The 17,851-nt window shown below is 49.0% G+C and overlaps 1 protein-coding gene and 1 pseudogene across 2 annotated transcripts; one reads left to right on the forward strand and one right to left on the reverse strand.

The window, feature by feature from the left end:
• The first annotated feature begins 1,813 nt into the window (after positions 1-1,813).
• Positions 1,814-5,964, forward strand: LOC144124176 (peptidyl-prolyl cis-trans isomerase pseudogene; annotated as a pseudogene). Its single transcript, XR_013313148.1, has 3 exons — positions 1,814-1,833; positions 3,134-3,428; positions 5,790-5,964. The product of XR_013313148.1 is annotated as a peptidyl-prolyl cis-trans isomerase pseudogene (transcript).
• A 2,937-nt stretch (positions 5,965-8,901) lies between these two features.
• LOC144125128 (uncharacterized) lies at positions 8,902-17,573 on the reverse strand. The gene is made up of 5 exons (XM_077658234.1): positions 17,411-17,573; positions 15,945-16,075; positions 14,234-14,310; positions 10,815-10,895; positions 8,902-9,085 (listed from the first exon to the last, which is right to left on the reverse strand). The coding sequence occupies exons 1-5, from the start codon at positions 17,513-17,515 to the stop codon at positions 8,955-8,957; spliced, it is 525 nt and encodes a 174-aa protein (XP_077514360.1). The 5' UTR covers positions 17,516-17,573; the 3' UTR covers positions 8,902-8,954.
• Between the last annotated feature and the right edge of the window lie 278 nt (positions 17,574-17,851).

Raw genomic sequence — 17,851 nt, forward strand, 5'->3', positions numbered from 1 at the left:
CGTCGTCCTCCGGCGACAGGTTGTAGTTCGAGTTACAATAAATGTACAAGAAAAAAGCCTCTAGCCGCACCACCGCTGTATCGCGGATTTAATCCCAACTGCTATATAGCAAATGTAGTCTGAGAGCGGGCAATTGGAATTTTTTCACCAGAAAGTGGAAATAAAAAGACGGGAAGAAGTTATACTGTTGCGATCCACAGCCAGGGAAGAGGGCCCGGGGAGACCTACCCTTATCGCCCCTGGGAAATAGCCGGTAAACATGAGATTTGCGGGATGGGGTACTGGTCGTCAGGCTGGGGTTATGAGAGTGTGGGCGGTATTAAGGACAGCGTGGGATTTTGAATATTGATCCTGGTATAGTCCGAGCTACTATTCAAGCATTCGCGTAGAGGTCGAGTGCTCGCTTTTAGCCGAATTCACAGTATTTGCCAAAAATATACAGCCCAAGGTGTTTGCTTCCAAGCAGCGTACATTGGCTCTTTAGCACACTTAGCAGTCCTAAGTTTGGGAGGGTTGAGGACTTAAGTTCCTCCCACCATCGTGAGGTTAAGGTCCCTGAGCATGCAAGAGAAGCCGCGCTGCAGGGCTCGGAAGCAGACCCCTTGGGCTGTATATTTTTGACAGAGACTGTATACAATCCTTGGCCTCCGCGCACTTCGCACCTCCACTAAGCGCCTTACCGGGTTTCCGACCGCCCCTAGACAGAGATCCTCAGCAGGGGTGACGACGCTGTATTTCTTACTTATGCGACACTCAACCGACACCGTCGCTCACAGCGTTACAAAAATTGTCATTTTGCTGGGCTTTCAGTTGCTCTTCCCGGCTGAAGGTGATTCCGGTCATCCTACACGGAAGCCTCGTCCCCATGCAGGTTGGCAGCCAAAACCTTAATTCCGCTCGCGTCAGCTCTTCCGAGGTGCTCACGAGGAGGTTTCCCTCTCGCCCACTTTGAAAAGCGCTGTTTGCCTGGTTAGTGCAACAGGATTAGCCGGTGTCCCCCGGTTATCGCCGCTCTGCGGCTCGTATATGCTGTTTCATCCCGCACGGCTAGCCAGAGGAGTACGGGATAGCGCTTCAGGTACCACGTCGTGCTCCCCTTTCGACACTACGCCGCAAAGTGATAATGCTGCATCAGGAGAGCCCAAAGCCCCATGAAGATTGTAAGGCGACCTGCAGGCTCACGGAGCCCGCATCAGCCAACTGAGCGCACTGTGGTCTTTCGGTTCCACGAATGTCGTTTGAATCAAGGTCATGACGTTAAATTTAGGCGGTGCGGAAAACGATGGCGAGGGATTCCCTCCTCAGTCACGGAATAATTCCTCTCTGAGGGTGTAGCAAGAGGCGGCTGGAGGTAGTCTCAGCTGTACTGTCTGTGCGATGGCTCCTAGAGAGGCGGCGAAATTACTGCTTTTGTCCCCCCCCCCCCTCCCTTACCACGCAACAAGCCTTCCCAAGAGCTCGGTCAAGGCAAAGCTGATCTAGGGACTTAAGGTGAAGGATGCCTGCACGCAGGCACAGGCGGGCACAGGAAGTTTATCACGATCTGGCTCAGTGATGACTTCGCCCAGCCACTCAACGAGCGCCTGCGCTGTTTGGGCTTTTGCAGGGTTTCCAGAAGTGCTATAATGAGCCATAGACAAGATGATTCAGAGAGGTATAAGTAGCAAATATTGGATCTTTGAGCTATGTCCGCATCATGTGCCCCTGGAAGTTTTGCTCACTGCCTGATAATTCCGTTGGATATATTCGAACGCTCTGCCATTAGCTGTTAAAAAAAAAAAAAAAAATCGAGGCCTAATGTGCTCTGCCCACGATGTTGACGGGCAAGGCAAGGTGTGAATTAACGAATGTCATGTAATATAAAGCAATAAAAGAGGCGCCCGCCTGTCGAAAACAAAAGCTTAGGAGAGAGACGAAACTCTTCGAGTCCGGAGAAGAAATTACGCATCGACTTAAGTTTGAATGCTTCTCGCAGGACTGCGAACCACGCTGATTCTACCACCGTGCTACAAACCGTAGTGTTTTTTCGGAATGAATGCAAACACTTCCGGTGCTGTGGCTTCTGAGTTGCCGCAGTTGCTTAGGTCCCATTTTCGGAACAGCGCAGGAATACGGGCAAGCAACGAATCACACAGGCAGGCCACTGAACTTAGAAATGGTCACACGAACTGTCACACGAACTTGTCCAATCTTCCGTTTCGATTTCTTAGGACCCACGACCTCAAGCTACTGAGCTTGAGGTCGCGATATCAAATCCTGGCTGCGGCTGTTGTATTTTGATGGTGAAGAATACGGCCAGTAACTGTGTAAAGTCAATGCTCTTTAAAGAACCACAGGTGGTTGAAATTAATCCAGAGCCCTCCATTACGGCGCTCTTTGATTCCCTCTGTCTTTTGCACTACCTCCTTTGTCCCTTCCTTCACGGGGATGTTCAGGTGTCCAGCGAGACCAGAAAAAAATTGTGGCTCCAATCCACGCTGTGAAGGTGGTTGGACATCAAAGCTGTAAAACGGCACCCAATTACGAATCGTGACGTCACTTGAAAATTCACACACGTGGCTCTACAAAGAGTGAAACCAGATACAAGTGAAATGTACTTATATTACCCTTTATTACTTCACAACGACATTCACGACTGCTTCATGATCAGTATGATATGCGATTTCTATGCTGTTGGGTAGTTTTCCACTCGGGGTAGCATTAAATTTTTAGCCTGGCGTTTTTTGCTGACGACGCCGACGACACGAAAATTTCCTTGGACGGTAGAGGTATACAGCTTCGCTGTAAAACTTATCGCACATTCCCTTTCCTAGTAATTTCGGCTGCTAAGAGCATGGCCGCGGAATCTAGTCCCGGCCGAGGCGGTCGCATTTCGGTTGTGGCTAGATGCAAAAACGCTCGTGTGCTGCGCGATGCGGCTTCAGTTCAAGAACCCCTGGGGGTCGACATTATTCCCGAACCCTCCACTTCGGCGCCTCTCATATAGCCCACGTGCTTCTTTGGCAACTCAAACAACGCATACCACATCATACACCACACCGTACCGTGCCTCACAAGGCGACCGAATTCCTTTTTTCTGTGCCTTCCGTAACAGGCTGAATGTGCCTTGTCAAACGGACACGTGGCGGTGCAGGTCGGCTCCTCGTTGCAAGCTGTCCGCAGAGCACCAGCAGCCGGAGCCGTCGTCTCCGCTTGTCGACGCCGCTTGCGACTTCGAGGACAGCGTGGCGCCGGTGAAGGCTTCTAACCCGCGCTGCTTCCTGGACGTGACGGCCAGCGGCTCGTCGCTGGGCCGACTCGAAATCGAACTACGCGCCGACGTGGTGCCGAAGACGGCCGAGAACTTTCGCCTCCTGTGCACGGGACAGCGCGGCTACGGGTACAAGGGCACCAGTTTCCACCGGATCGTCAAGGACTTCGTCTGCCAGGTATGCCTTCGGAGGTGCAGGCTCTGTGAATTCCGCTTAAAGCAGCGTGGTGTGGCAGCTGCGCATATGTGAAGTGTATACAGTCGAACACGGTTATATCGAACTCGAAGTGGGTCGCGAAATAGTTCGGTGTATTTTTAATTTGATACATAAAAATGGCAATACATAAGCTTATCTGTGACTTAGAAGAGAGGATACATTGCACCCACGCTAGTGACGCAATTCTTGCAGCGATGTGCCTCCTGCCGGGATGCTGGCAGGGCATCGCTCGCCACGCGCTGCTCGGTCTATCCTGCTTCGCATGGAAGCTGCTCCGGGCGCGGTGGTTTGGAAATATCCACTGTCTATCATAAAATGACTAATCCTGTTATCAAAACACTATAAATATGATACTAGCTTATTAAAACTAAGACACAGTTGGTTTCCGCAACGCCTTCGGCAGCGAAGCACTCCACGCGAGGGCTGACGCCAGGCTTTAGTCAAGTTAGCTTCACCGCATGACAGCGATGTGAGGTGGTAAACGAGTAGACGGGACCGAAGGCCACCCTCAAGCACACCACACGTTGACCTTGACAAGTGGTTCGCGCAGCCCTAGCGCTGCCAGCAGATGCCCAAGGCAGCGCAGCCGATCAGGAAACTGATACAACAGCGCCGTTAGGATAAGTACCGCTTGCAGGGGTGCGGCGTGCAGTTGGGTATATCGAAAAACTGACGAAATTGCAGTTTGACATACAGCTTTACTTTCCTATATTTTTACACATGATGTTTCGAAGGGACAATCTCTGTGTTCGATATAGCCAATAATTCGAAATATCCGGGCTTCATATATCAGGGCTCGAGGTTATACCTCGTTATAACGAAGTGGAAGGGGCCTACGGGGGAATTTAAAGGGTGGGGGGGGGGGGGTGCACCTTTTTTCTTGCCCGGGCGAGAATTTTTAGATATGAAAAGCATTCTCAACACTACATTTTCGACAAAAAATCCCCATAATGCATGCCCCCCCCCCCATATGGGAATTTCCCCCATCTCCCACCTGGCCTCTCCAAGAATTACCTATAAATCAACCTCTGATTAGGGGCCCCGCGATTCTTCGTTAGAGCCATAGGCGGCATTGGCCGCAAATACCACTCGCTAACGGGCTGGCCTACCACTTTGTATACTAAAACAACAAAGATGGCGTTTAGTCTGCCGCCGTTACGGGCAGCGTGCGCGAGCGTCATGCGGAGAAGCCATTTAATATGACTACTGGCCATGGAATCGGCTACTGATATAGTAGTACCCCCTTTTCTAGGCTCTGAAGACCATACGTGCCGGGGAAGAAACGTCCTGCTCGTTGGAGAGGCTGATATATTCGGGTAATTAAGCAACAGTTGGTCGCGTTGCGGACGCTCTATGCACATGTCTAAGGCTCTTTTGCAGGAATAAGGTTGTATATAACAGTAAGAGATGCTTTCCAAATTTTCAGCATCGTTTTCTTGGCGCTGAAGCTGATACGACCCGTCTTAAGCACTGGCGTGTGGTGTTCCATCGTAATATCCACTTAATATCCATGCTCGTAATATCTCGAATATCCATTTTTGTTCTGCTCGTAAGCACGTGGCACAGACGCCGCAGGTATCGGCATCCCCAAAGCTTCTGCGAAACACGTTCAACGGTTTACTTCTTGTAGTGCTCTTCAGATCCCCTTTAAAAGCCAGTACTGTTCAATTCAGGGCAGCCATGAATGAGTAGATGTTTGACTCGCGCATCCTTACATACACGAGCAAGAAGTGCGGGCCATATGGAAGTGCGTGTAGTATTAAGGAACTCCGGGTTATTATCGACCACGTGTGTCTTCTGTGCTCCATATCCAGGAGGCAGGAGACGAACCAGGGGATTCAGACTCAGCACCCGAAAGCTGAACGAAGTCACCGCAACTGGCGAATAAAGGTGGTTTTGTGGTTTTATGGGGTTCAGCGTCCCAAAGCGACTCGGGTTATGTGAGGGACGCCGCAGAGAAGGACTCCGGACAATTTCGACCACCCTAGCGTTCTTTAACGCGCAGTGACATCACACAGTACACGGGGCTCTAGCATTTCACCTCCGGCAGATGCTGGCCAAAGAAGGTCCTCCAGCCAAAGGCTTCGACCGTGGTTTTCATGATACCGCGGTTAATCCGATTAAGCCCGTGGTTACTCCACATTCATCTGCCACCCTTGCGATTTCACGCTAGCACGTCCTATAGGGAATCGGTCAAGAGGGAGGGGAGAATCGGCCAACGTGATTGGCTGGACTTTTTAGAGGGGCATTTGCCGCTTCGTTCTGGAAATGTGCCCGACGATACAGGACGGTTTACCCCGATCAGCTGCGTGCTCATTGCAGGGCGGTGCGTTCGAGACGTCCGCGGGGAAGAAGTTTGGTCGTTCGGCGTACGAACAGCGCTTCTTCGAGGACGAGAACTTCACCGCTGTCGCACACCGGGCCCGGACTCCTCTCCATGGCCAACCTTGGGGCCAACAGGAACGGCTCACAGTTCTTCATCATGCTCACCAAGTGAGCTATCGCAGGGCACTTCTTGGAGCTCAGCATAGTGGCGACGTCCGCGTTACCGTTATGTGTGCCCCGCAAACAGTGGCAAAAGCAGCGGTCACGTGGTGTTATGTTTGAAACGTCATTTTTGTGTGAGAAAAATTAAGCTGGCAGTGGTCCTTTAGCCCGCGTTCTCTTGTTTTCGCAGTCGCATTGTCCGTTAAGACTGCTAATTATAGCCCCGAGGACCGTGAACACACCATGCATGCGAGACCAGTGCTGAAAAGATCAAATGCATTCAGTCTGGATTCAAAGCAGAGCTGCAAAGCATATGCATACGTGTAGCGAGGCACTTTAATGTAGGAATGAATTTAACGGCTACGTTTTCACCTTATTTTTCCGCAGATTTCTGTCCGCTTCTCCGCCCCACCTCCACAAGAAAGTGACTATCTCCAGCTCAGCCATTATCATTGCTTGCGTGCACGAAGTCGAAAGAAATATATGCGAAATAATTAAAAAGATGGAAAGAGTATTACGCTTCGTCGCAGCAACCATGTCCGTCTAAGTGACTGCCGCAGCAAGAATACACCCAATAATATCACCAGTCCTTTAATTAATGGTTGTCGTACCTTAATTGTTACGCCCCATGGGTTTACTGGTACACCGAGGGTGAGTTTTCTGGTGCTTCCACTATGGCCTGAAACCACCTTTAGTCAACCCATTCATCCGTCATGCGCAAGCACCTCACTCCGGATTAGACTCATCATAGACTGTCATGCCACCAGACCTAAAACCGACCCTATCCCTACGAGCTTAGTCCGCGACCAAAGCTCCTTCGCACTGTATCCGGCATGTTTGAAGCGGCGTGGACATCACATTCTTGTATAAGATTCCTAGCCACACTGATGCCGACAAAAAACAATCAGGCCGTTCACGAAAGCGGCCAGGGTGCGTCTACTTACCTCCACTCCTCCACTGGACCCTGTTGACGAGGATAGGTCTATGTATTGTTTCCGAAGCTGCATGCGATCATAAGAAACGTTACCATCCTACATTTCTGATTTAAAATCACCTTAGGAACGCCAGTCCTCGCTGTTCTTCGGGATTCCACTCTCGGGGTTTTCTCGCTGACACTTCCAAGCTCTTTCGAGTGGTGAATGTTTTCATTAACAATAACACGCTTTGTGCTAATGCTGCCTACATCCCCCCATTCTCCCCCAAGTGGCTGACTGACGCCCCATCGCCCACGATTGTCGTTGCCGATCCCGCATGAGTGGCAGATTACTGAAATGCCCTTACTGTTCCCATTAATTGCCATCCAGATCTATTTCACCTTAGTATATGGCACTGCTCCTTCTTTGATCAGGCAGGGACGCCTTGGCAACCAAAACATGCCGCACCACAGCCCGCCAAGGCTTCAGCCAACTGCTTTCTTTCGGGCCTCCACAGCATAAAGGAGGACCCTTGCTGCCTATGGTAGACATAGTGGTCGTATACGAGCAGTGTGAGGCGGGCTTCTCACTGAATTACTACTTCATATAATGAATCATCTTCCCCATCCCCAAATCATGGACACAGGTATTCCTCTGCCTTAATAAAAATTCATTCATTCATTCATTCATTCATTGTTTGGTCCTTCGCATTGTATATGACGGAATACCAACAAACTGTCTCAACATTTCCACTTGAACTAATGGTCGGCATTCCTTTTCTTCTTACACTTAACGCCTTACAGGGCCGCATTTCAATGGACGGAAGACACGTGGTATTCGGCAAGGTCATCAAGGGGCATGTCGGTCGTCAAGACCATGGCTACGTACGGGACCGTCAGCGGCACGCCCAACGGAAGAAGTGGTCATTACCGACTGCGGAAACGCTATGACCGAGTGTATACTGCCCAGACGATGGCTGCAGAGTTCGCGAAGTCAAGCGGCTCCATAGGCAAAGTGTGCGCATAATGTCGTAACGGACATCTTGCCCAGAATGACGGCGCGTTTCAATGACGCGTTCAACAAGATTAAACGGCGTGCTCCTTTCATACGACACTTCATCTGGTCTTGCGTTGTTACGGGCTAGTGAGGACGAAGCCCGAGGCCATCCTCTAAGGACAAGTTTTAGCTGATGCTGAACGAGCACGCAGTAAACTTCGTAGCATGATATTAGACTGTCTAATTTTTTCGTCAGTTGCAGGTTCCATGCTCTTTTTTATCGACACGTTATTCTGGCTTCGGTGTGTTTTGTGTGTGAACAATTTTTTTCAGGTGTTTCACTGGCTAAAGGCGCACTTTATTATACTTTTTTCTCTATTTAAATTGAGTCACATTCTCTGACATATCGCGTACTCTGTGTGTATGCGAATGGTAAATCACAGCTGAAAGCAACGGTTTGGTTTCGGAAAAATCAGTAGCGCCAGTCAGCTAAGCTAATTAATTGGCACTAAAGCCACGCTGTTCGTTAAGGAGCAGCGTCCATAGCGTAGGATTCTGAGTACTAAATCAACCGCTCCTGTCTGAGCATGGTATAGCTCGCAAACGGTAGACTATTTAAGCGCGACGGTATTCCATAACTATATGGTAGCGCAAAAGTGAGATCGGACAAGAGCGCAATCGCTTCACTGTTCTGTGTATTCTCTTCGTCTGTACGGTGTCCCTTTTACACTTTGAGACGTGGCAGGTCCCGGAAAAGCCCTGGTGAATGCTCCGATCGTGAAGTACAATTTCATGTTCTGATGGTGTGCAACTAGGCTCGGCATGCTCGGAGTTATTTAAATATTTGCGCACCCTGTCGCATGTTTCTTAAGTTCCTTGATAGTAAGCTTGACTTCGAGCAGGGTCCACATTACTGTAAAATTTTAAAACCGAGACATCCCGCAACAGCTTTGATATTGCAGCTTTCCTCAGCACGTGCGTGATTTTTTGCTACACAGTTGAAACACAATACGTTTGTTTGTTATTTCATTCTTGCTTTTATTGTTCGTAGTGGCATAATTTGGGACCAAACGCGTACGAGCAGGCGACCTTACTTCACCTGCCGCGGCTGGCAGATCTCCATAGTGCCGTAGACTTCGTTCTTTTTCAGAATCTCGTTGGCCTCTTCCAGATACTTGGGGTCCAGCACAGGAGTACGGGAGCTGACTCCGTACACGGGAACTGGAAAAATTACGGTTCGCAAGCAAAGAGCGTGGGTACATGGCAGTAAAACAAGCGCTCATGAATATCGGAATCCACTGGTCGTGCTTTTCTGCTCTCGTCGAGCAGACCAGACGATATACGTCACTGCCGGTACACGTGTGAGCAGCTGAACGGCCACTCCGCGGAGGCTTGTGAAGTATATTAAAAATTGTCCTTAAAATGTCCTTAAGACGCGTCATGTCCGTCTTGAGGACATGACGCGATAGCGTTAATAGTTAATGCCCATATATGAGGAATTGGTCATTCTCAACTTTACATTCATACGTCCCTCAGAGTCCCTTGCACAATGATGCAACGGTTAAGGAATGCGCCATTGCCCTGCGACGGCAGGTGCTGCCATCTGTGGGTCTTGTGCGACCCAAGTTGCTCTTCCTAAGCAACCTTTCGCTTTCAACCCTCAATTTAACTGCCAGCTGCCAGGGAGGTTAGTTTGCTCACAATCCGATGGGTAGGTTGTGATGACCTCACAAGGTGACTAACCTACCCAGGTTACCCACCTAGGTTGCTTCTTCGAGGGTGGCTGCCGGGGCCACCCGACGCCACCCTATTTGATTTGGTTTGGTTTATCGGGGTTTAACGTCCCAAAGCAACTCAGTCTATGAGGGACGCCGTAGTGAAGGGCTCCGGAAATTTCGACCACCTGGGGTTCTTTTACGTGCACTGACATCGCACACCACCCTATTTATCGCTCACAACGCCGACAGCGCCGAAACCGATTTTTCTTCGTAGCAGTGCCTTTAACGCGAGAGCGTTAGAACATCCATATTTTTATGCCCCGCGTCCTACGTACGATGGCTGATTTAAAGTTTAAAACTATGCCAGCGGACTATCTCTGCATGAGACTCAATCGAAGACTTCTAATTGTCTGCCCCACGAAAGAAACAATTTCTTTTTTGTAATACCTGCAACTTAGGATAAGTAGTTAATTTTAAATAACCAAATTGAGAAGCTCTGAATTTAGGAAAATACCTTTGAGTCTGGCGGGCGATGGCTGAGGATATTTGCCAGGACAGACGGGATCGCGACTGGAGAAGGAGAGGACGAAGTGGAGCTCGATTGGGTGATGCCTTTGTCGCGCATGCCTGTACGTGGTCCGATGAAAATGGTGATGTTGAGAGGAGGTGTCGATCTGAGCAAGTATCTCTTTTCACGTTCCTAACTGCCCACATGCAAACGCCGCGACACTTTAAAGCTCGTTGACTCACCGCCTCCATAGATAACTCATCGTCCGCAAAACGCATTAAAAAAATTCTTGCTGGAGTACATTTTTGAAGCAGCGTCCTGTAACATCCTACAGGCATACCGCAGCTGTATTGACAGCCATTTCAGAGCCCCTACAATGATCGGTCGCGAGAGCCTGGGTCTCACAAGCCCCACCGGTGGCAGCACCTGCCATTGCAGGGCAGTGGAACATTGCTTAAACGCTTCATCATTGTGCAAAAAGTGGCACGAGGACTCCCAGGGGTCTATGAATGTAAAGTAGAGAATGACCGATTCCGCATATATGGGCATTAACCCATACACCGAACAACTTCTATCCGTGAACACCGGAACCGAAGCGAAAAACGAAGTGCTAGAGCCCCTAATTCGTGTTTGGACTCACGACGCAAATCGACCGTAATTTTTTTTCCTCATTGCTAACCGTGAACATGCAAGCACAGCAATACTTTCAAGCTATTTGGCTCACCGCCTTCGAAGACGTATCCGTAGGCGACGTTCCAGTTCTTGTAGTCTGTTCCCAGAAAGCTCACTGCAACTCTCCGTTTGTCTGAAAGGAATGACGAGGCAGCATTTTAATTCCTACCGCGCCTCAGACCAGCGCACATCGAGGACGCCAGAGACTTATTGGGAGACGACTCATGCATGGGGCAGTCCTCTAGCTTTTCTCAGGCATGCTTTCGGTTTGTGAGGCGGCCCATGACTTTCTGCAGAGCGAAAAAGAACATTGTCTTCGATGATCCAATGACATCAGCCTTTAGGTATTTCGGCTTCTTGAAACCAAGCCTGACACCCGAGACAGTTGATCCTCCGAGAACTATAAGCGGAACTCGAGCTCGTTGAATTCAATTCGCTTTTCTTCTAGAACGTAGGTCTAAAAAAAGACCCTGAAATGATTTTGGCGGTTATATTTTAATGCAACAAATCTGTAGAGCTGTCTTTCTGAGCATTGGAGTAAAGTTCAAAAGCTCTGAGCGGACCCTACAGTTTACAAATAATTTTTTTTAATGCTTCTCGCAACCGTTTACGGCGACACCGTACCGCGCGCTCTTATCTGCTCCTCCCTCTCTGACGTTCATACAGCGAGGAATCTGAACGAGCCTTCTCATTGGTAGTGCCGAAGTCACGTAGGCGGGACGAGGCGAGGCGCAGTCTCTACCTGTTTTGTTTATTAAAGCGAAGGCTTTACTGGCCTAGCGGCGCCGATTCGGGGAGACTTTGAGCTTCCGTCGGACAGCGGCGTCTGACTACCCCGCGCATATCGCCCGGCGAGCTGCTTCACTGGAGAGGGTCCGGAATTCCAAGCGCGCGAAGCTAGCGTCAGAGAGGAAGAGCGAGCTAGCGCGCCGGGGCGTGCGAGCACAGACGCCATGTGGGGAGAACGCCGAGGAGCTGCTGCGTGCAGTGCACGCGCGCAGCACTGTGGGAACCAGGCAGAGTCTGATCATCCAGCCGCCAAAACTACTTCACCGAGCTTCGGACAGTCTTCGTAGCAATCAAGGAGCAAAAATAAACAGCGATACCACAGCTCAACGATTGCGTCTAACATTGTCAACAATACTCTTGCAACTGTTATTAACCAAGCTTAACCACAGCATAACTAAAGCTTTCGCTTGTATGTCCAGACCTAGCTGCTGTTAAGGAACAGTCTTTTTTTTTTCTTGCTCGTCGGCGTGTATTAGTTGAGGGGGGAGGGGGTTGAGGAACGAGGAACACCGTTTTTATTGCCGATATATTTGGTGCGACATATTTGGTGTTTTTTTTTAGGCTAGCTTAAAAAATCGCTGGCGGTTAAGCATTGCTAAGCACGAAATATTCTGCGAAAGCAGTTTTTTGCAGGTCGACACCACGGCCACGTACCCGAAAGCGCGATTGAGGTGTCCACTGACCCAGGCAGCCAGTTATGCGCATCTTCAACTTTTTCATCGTCAGTGTCAATTTACCCAAAGTACGCCGGTGGCCTATGCTCCAGTGCCGCGTTTCTGCAGCACTGTTGTCAACGCCAGCGCGTATTTCTCTACTGCCTTGTTTCTGCCACAACGTTTCCCACGCCATCGCATGCAGCCCAAATCTCTCTTACTAACGCCAAATAGCTGAACTTTTGAGTTTGATAGTATAGTAGCAGATGATGAAGAAGACGATGTGCAATGCACAGCGTTCTGCGGCACTATTTGCATGCAATAAAGAAAAAAAACTGCGGTGGTAGCCTATAGCGCTCTCGCGCAGTGGCCAGCGAAGCTGATCTATTCGCGCCGCCGCGGGTTCGAATCCCAGTCGCGGATATTTATTTTTAATTTCACTTAGCACAAACCCATAAACATCGCAAACCCACAAACATCGCAAGACCTTGCTGGGGGTTCACCCATCAAAGCATTGCTTTCGCAGTAATATTTTTGCTGCCAAACACTTGCACGCTTTTACTGACCTTAGTAAATATTGTTTCATGATTCCTTGAAACGATCGTCAGACTGCTTCGGAGCGATGCTGTCGCCGGAGGGTGGCCGCCACGGGAACCACCCGATCCCTTGGCCGCAGGGTGGCGGCTACATAAGCGCGACGCGATGAGTGAGGGAGCTGCTAAACGCGCCACCCCATACAAGAGGCTCAGCTACAGCAGGACCCATCTGTACGCATAGCCGATACAGACGCTGCTACATATAAGCGCGAAAGAAAAAGTCGTCGCGGTGATGACACGCGACAGAACTTCACGAGTCAAGCGTAATAACGCACGCAGAACGAACAAACTACAAAACCGACAGGCGGCAGTATAAGCGCGACGAAAAAGCGCGGTGCACTACGTTCGGCCAGTTCGTCTACCGCGATGAGTGAGGCCGGCGCAGTTGCTAATCGCGCCAGCTGCAAAACGCACAGCGAGAAGAGCTGCACTCATAATCGTGTGACCTCAGAGGTCAACGGTCGCAGATTTTATTCCTCTCCCGGTGCAGGGTCACCGGGTGCGAAGGTTTGCTCGTTACACCATCTGGTTATTTGCGTGCCCCTTGTAGACAATTGTAGATCTCTGCTTACTTGTCGAAAACCATTAGAGCTTTACAATTTAAGCTTCAGCACTGAGCAGTCTTGACGCTCAATTAAGCTCATTTCAGCTTCAGCAGTCTTGACGCGGCCCCGCCGCGGTGGCTCAGTGGTTAGGGCGCTCGACTACTGATCCGGAGACCCGCCGCGGTGGCTCAGTGGTTAGGGCGCTTGACTACTGATCCGGAGTTCCCGGGTTCGAACCCGACCGCGGAGGCTGCGTTTTTATGGAGGAAAAACGCTAAGGCGCCCGTGTGCTGTGCGATGTCAGTGCACGTTAAAGATCCCCAGGTGGTCGAAATTATTCCGGAGCCCTCCACTACGGCATCTAATTCTTCCTTTCTTCTTTCACTCCCTCCTATATCCCTTCCCTTACGGCGCGGTTCAGGTGTCCAACGATATATGAGACAGATACTGCGCCATTTCCTTTCCCCAAAAAGCCAATTATTATTATTATGTTCCCGGGTTCGAACCCGACCGCGGCGGCTGAGTTTTTATGGAGGAAAAACTCTAAGGCGCCCGTGTGCTGTGCGATGTCAGTGCACGTTAAAGGTCCCCAGGTGGTCGAAATTATTCCGGAGCCCTCCACTACGGCACCTATTCTTCCTTTCTTCTTTCAGTCCCTCCTTTATTCCTTCCCTTACGGTGCGGTTCAGGTGTCCAACGATATATGAGACAGATACTGCGCCATTTCCTTTCCCCCAAAAAACCAATTATAGTCTTGACGCGAGGTCTCTTTTCCATGCCAAGCATGCACAGCCTGGAGCGTTATACAATGCACTGTTACACACATCACATAGAACAGCGCCTTATAACAGCGGTTCCAAATTCTTATTCCATTTCAGCATTCCTCACCTTGATCCGCGAAGTAGAACTGAGCGGGGTGGTCAGAATCTTCAACGACGCGAAGCATCTTCTTTACCATTGCGTTCCTGTAAAAGTGAACATTTAATAATCAATTGCGCAAGACCTTTGACAACAAGATGCAGTTAATACTTTTGTGCCCAAAGAATACAGGAAATCCTTAAAGCAAATTAAGCCCATATTTTTCCGCACTCTTATTAGGCAAATAAAAGTGTTTTCAACAGTAAAGTTCTAAGAACTGCTTTAATGCTTCAAGTCACAGGTTTCTATAAGTTACGTCTACAGGAAATTTGACCTCTACAGTTCTCTTTTTAAGTCGTCTCCCTGTTCTTCCGCCACGACTCTTCGAATTGCCTTTTACCGACGTCTGCAGCAAATACATCCATGTTGCCGTTGAATGTTACCGGGCTAGTTAGTTCATGTTAACTTGTGATACAAGGCGCTACACTGACACACACACAACACAACGACAGGGCAACAAGCACAGGCGCGTGTGCTTGTCGTCGTGCCTTTTTGTGCGTTAATGTAGCGCCTTGTTTCACAAGTTATCGTTGTTGGGTTGTTGGGCCTGAACCCCTAGGTTCATGCCGGAACTGACATCTCGCCGCCGCATTGGCTCAGTGGTTATGGCGCTCGGCTGCTGACCCGGGTTCGATCCTAGCCGCGGCGGTCGAATTTCGATGGAGGCGAAATTCTAGAGGTCCGTGTCCCGTGCGATGCCAGTGCACGTTAAAGAACCGCAGCTGGTCGAAATTTCCGGAGCCCTTCACTACGGCGTCCCACATAGCCTTAGTCGCTTTGGGATGTGTATATATATATATATATATATATATATATATATATATATATATATATATATATATATATATATATATATATCAGATTTCACATGTACTGCATATATATATATATATATATATATATATATATATATATATATATATATATATATATATATATATATATATATATATATATATATATATATATATCTTGGGCGCATTAAAAACTGCACGTTCTAAGGCATGCCGTACTTGTTTGAAACAGTATAGAGAGAGCACTGTGTCTTGAATATTCATAAAACAATTCCTTTCTGATTTCACTTACCCATTTTTATTGCGCTCCATAGTGGACTTCTTTCTCATCATATTTACCCAGTAGTGCACAAAATCTCCGTCTTCAATCCCACGTTTAACGCTCTTTACTACAGTGTACCGATTTCCCCCATACTTATACTCAGCTCCTCATGTCTTCTCCAGCTCGAGTCAATGCTTCTGTGCGAGAACGTTGACTTCCTTGAGCCTCTAACTTCTGCGCCGTCGACCACTTCCGTCGTCCGCGTTGTTCTTTCCAAAGTCGTTCGCCGTTGGCAATGCGCGTTTTGGAACAGCTCTATTCGAGTGCGTTTTGCAGGGACAAGAAGAGAAGGTGGTGCGGTAGACACTACGGACCCGCAGTTAAGTAGTCTACGAACGGTACCGTGCCAACGAGCATCTTAGCAATTCTCGATTAATTTGCTGCCACTTAGCGAGAACCCTATACCATACTATAGGGACCCTAAACCATACATTCCACTGCTAAAACGACTTCATTACACGACTCCGCTCATTCAATTCGAGCCATTATATATGCTACACACACCGACGTGTTCGTCAAACGTTGTGTCTTTTCCCCCAACACTTTCAAAACAGTATGTACTTACGATTTGCCCATGTAGTCAACCTCCACTTCGTAGATCGCACCGTCCTTGTGCTTCGCGTTGTACGTGGTGCAGCCTGCGGAGTCGTTGTAGAGGCTGGCGGTCCTCTGAACCACGTACCACATACCTTCGACCTATGCATCATGCAATGCGGGGAATGAGTCTCTTATCAACGCGCCTCGCTGTGCAAGGCCACCTTTTTGTGCTCCCATTACGCTAGCGGTTGCACCGGTGAAACGCAGGCAGCGGGACATGACAGAGAAGGAGAGGGGAAGGGAAGGCAGTTAACCATAACGATGTTCCCTTCAGCAACACCATACACTGGATAAAGGGGGTGGGGGGTGGGGTGTAGAAGGGAAGTAGGAAAATAGAGACTGGGTATGTAAGAAGCAGTGACGTTAGGTAAGGTCGTATACATGTTGCATAATCATAATACCATCAAATCATGACCATTAAAGTCTGAAAACGTAACATGATATTTCTGATAGGAGTGCAGTCGCACCTCAGAGCCAAGTTTTGTCGCTGATGCGAGAAATGACTCCTTACGGGTCATAATTGCCATATAGCAAATTGAAGCCCCTTTATGAAATAGAACAGAAGACTCGTTGTAACGAAAACCCGGCGCCCGCTTTCGTCACACCTGGCAGGTGACCCTAATTGCCGCCCGCCAACCGTCCACCAATACAATGAGAATTTGAACAGAATCAACAGCGGAATAGAATTGGAATATAACAAGAATTGGAATAGACTAGCCAGTGGAGGAAAAATGCTATCGACTTTCCTTCGCAATAATTCAATTGGTCATAATAATAATTAATAATTGTTTTTTGGGGGAAAGGAAATGGTGCAGTATCTGTCTCATATATATATCGTTAGACACCTGAACCGCGCCGTAATAATAATAATAATAATAATAATAATAATTGGTTTTTGGGGAAAGGAAATGGCGCAGTATCTGTCTCATATATCGTTGGACACCTGAACCGCGCCGTAAGGGAAGGGATAAAGGAGGGAGTGAAAGGAGAAAGGAAGAAGAGGTGCCGTAGTGGAGGGCTCCGGAATAATTTCGACCACCTGGGGATCTTTAACGTGCACTGACATCGCACAGCACACGGGCGCCTTAGCGTTTTTCCTCCATAAAAACGCAGCCGCCGCGGTCGGGTTCGAACCCGGGAACTCCGGATCAGTAGTCGATTGCCCTAATTACTGAGCCACCGCGGCGGGCCATTCAATTGGTCAGCGCTAAATTTTTTTTTCCCCCTTGCCAAGAATTTCGTGTGCAATCAGTCGACCACTCTGCCTTTTCTACTAAAATGCTCTCTCCTTCTTGACTATGAAAGAGGAGGAGACGCATTTGTAAAAAGGAAATGCGCAGTGATTGTATCACTCGGGATGGACTTCCAAGTCGCAGCGTGAACAGTCGGTTTTTCAGCTTTACTGTCTAATTCGACACTTGAATTGGAGCTCACCTGCGCAGGGTCGAAGTTTTCCATGAGAATCACTTTCTGCCCCAACGCTCCGCTAAGAGTCAGGAAAGTCGCGGCAGAAAAGGTGAACGCAACAAGCGCCGCCATTGCCGCAAACCGACCGAGTGTATACTGGCGATGGAACAAGGTAACGGAGAGGCGCGATCTGTTCCTGACGAGAGGCGCTCTTATATCACCGGGTTCTCCTAGGCGCGTTGTCCTATAAGGTATAGGTTTGAGAGGCGAACAAATAGACCAAAGTTACAAGCTGTGCAAACAAGCGCGCCACCGTTTTTTTGTACTCGTCAAGAAATGGATACTGGATGCCATACGCATACAAAGCGGGCGGTACTTCCTTGACTTGCAAGCACACGCAAGAGTGTCGACAAAGCTGCTGCGAAACTAAGCTTTACTTGGAGGGAGCATAAACCGTCCGAAACGTCA

The sequence above is a fragment of the Amblyomma americanum genome, chromosome 3 (assembly GCF_052857255.1).
Source record: "Amblyomma americanum isolate KBUSLIRL-KWMA chromosome 3, ASM5285725v1, whole genome shotgun sequence".
Lineage (NCBI taxonomy): Eukaryota > Metazoa > Arthropoda > Arachnida > Ixodida > Ixodidae > Amblyomma > Amblyomma americanum.

Bases quoted from the DNA above. Each gene is read 5' to 3' on its own strand.
- LOC144125128 (XM_077658234.1), bottom strand. From the start codon at position 17,515: ATGGCGGCGCTTGTTGCGTTCACCTTTTCTGCCGCGACTTTCCTGACT. The intron at 14,311-15,944 runs GTAAGTACATAC...TCACTTTTACAG, and splicing joins GTTGACTACATGGGCAAATC to GAACGCAATGGTAAAGAAGA. The intron at 10,896-14,233 runs GTGAGGAATGCT...CATTCCTTTCAG, and splicing joins GTTCTACTTCGCGGATCAAG to ACAAACGGAGAGTTGCAGTG.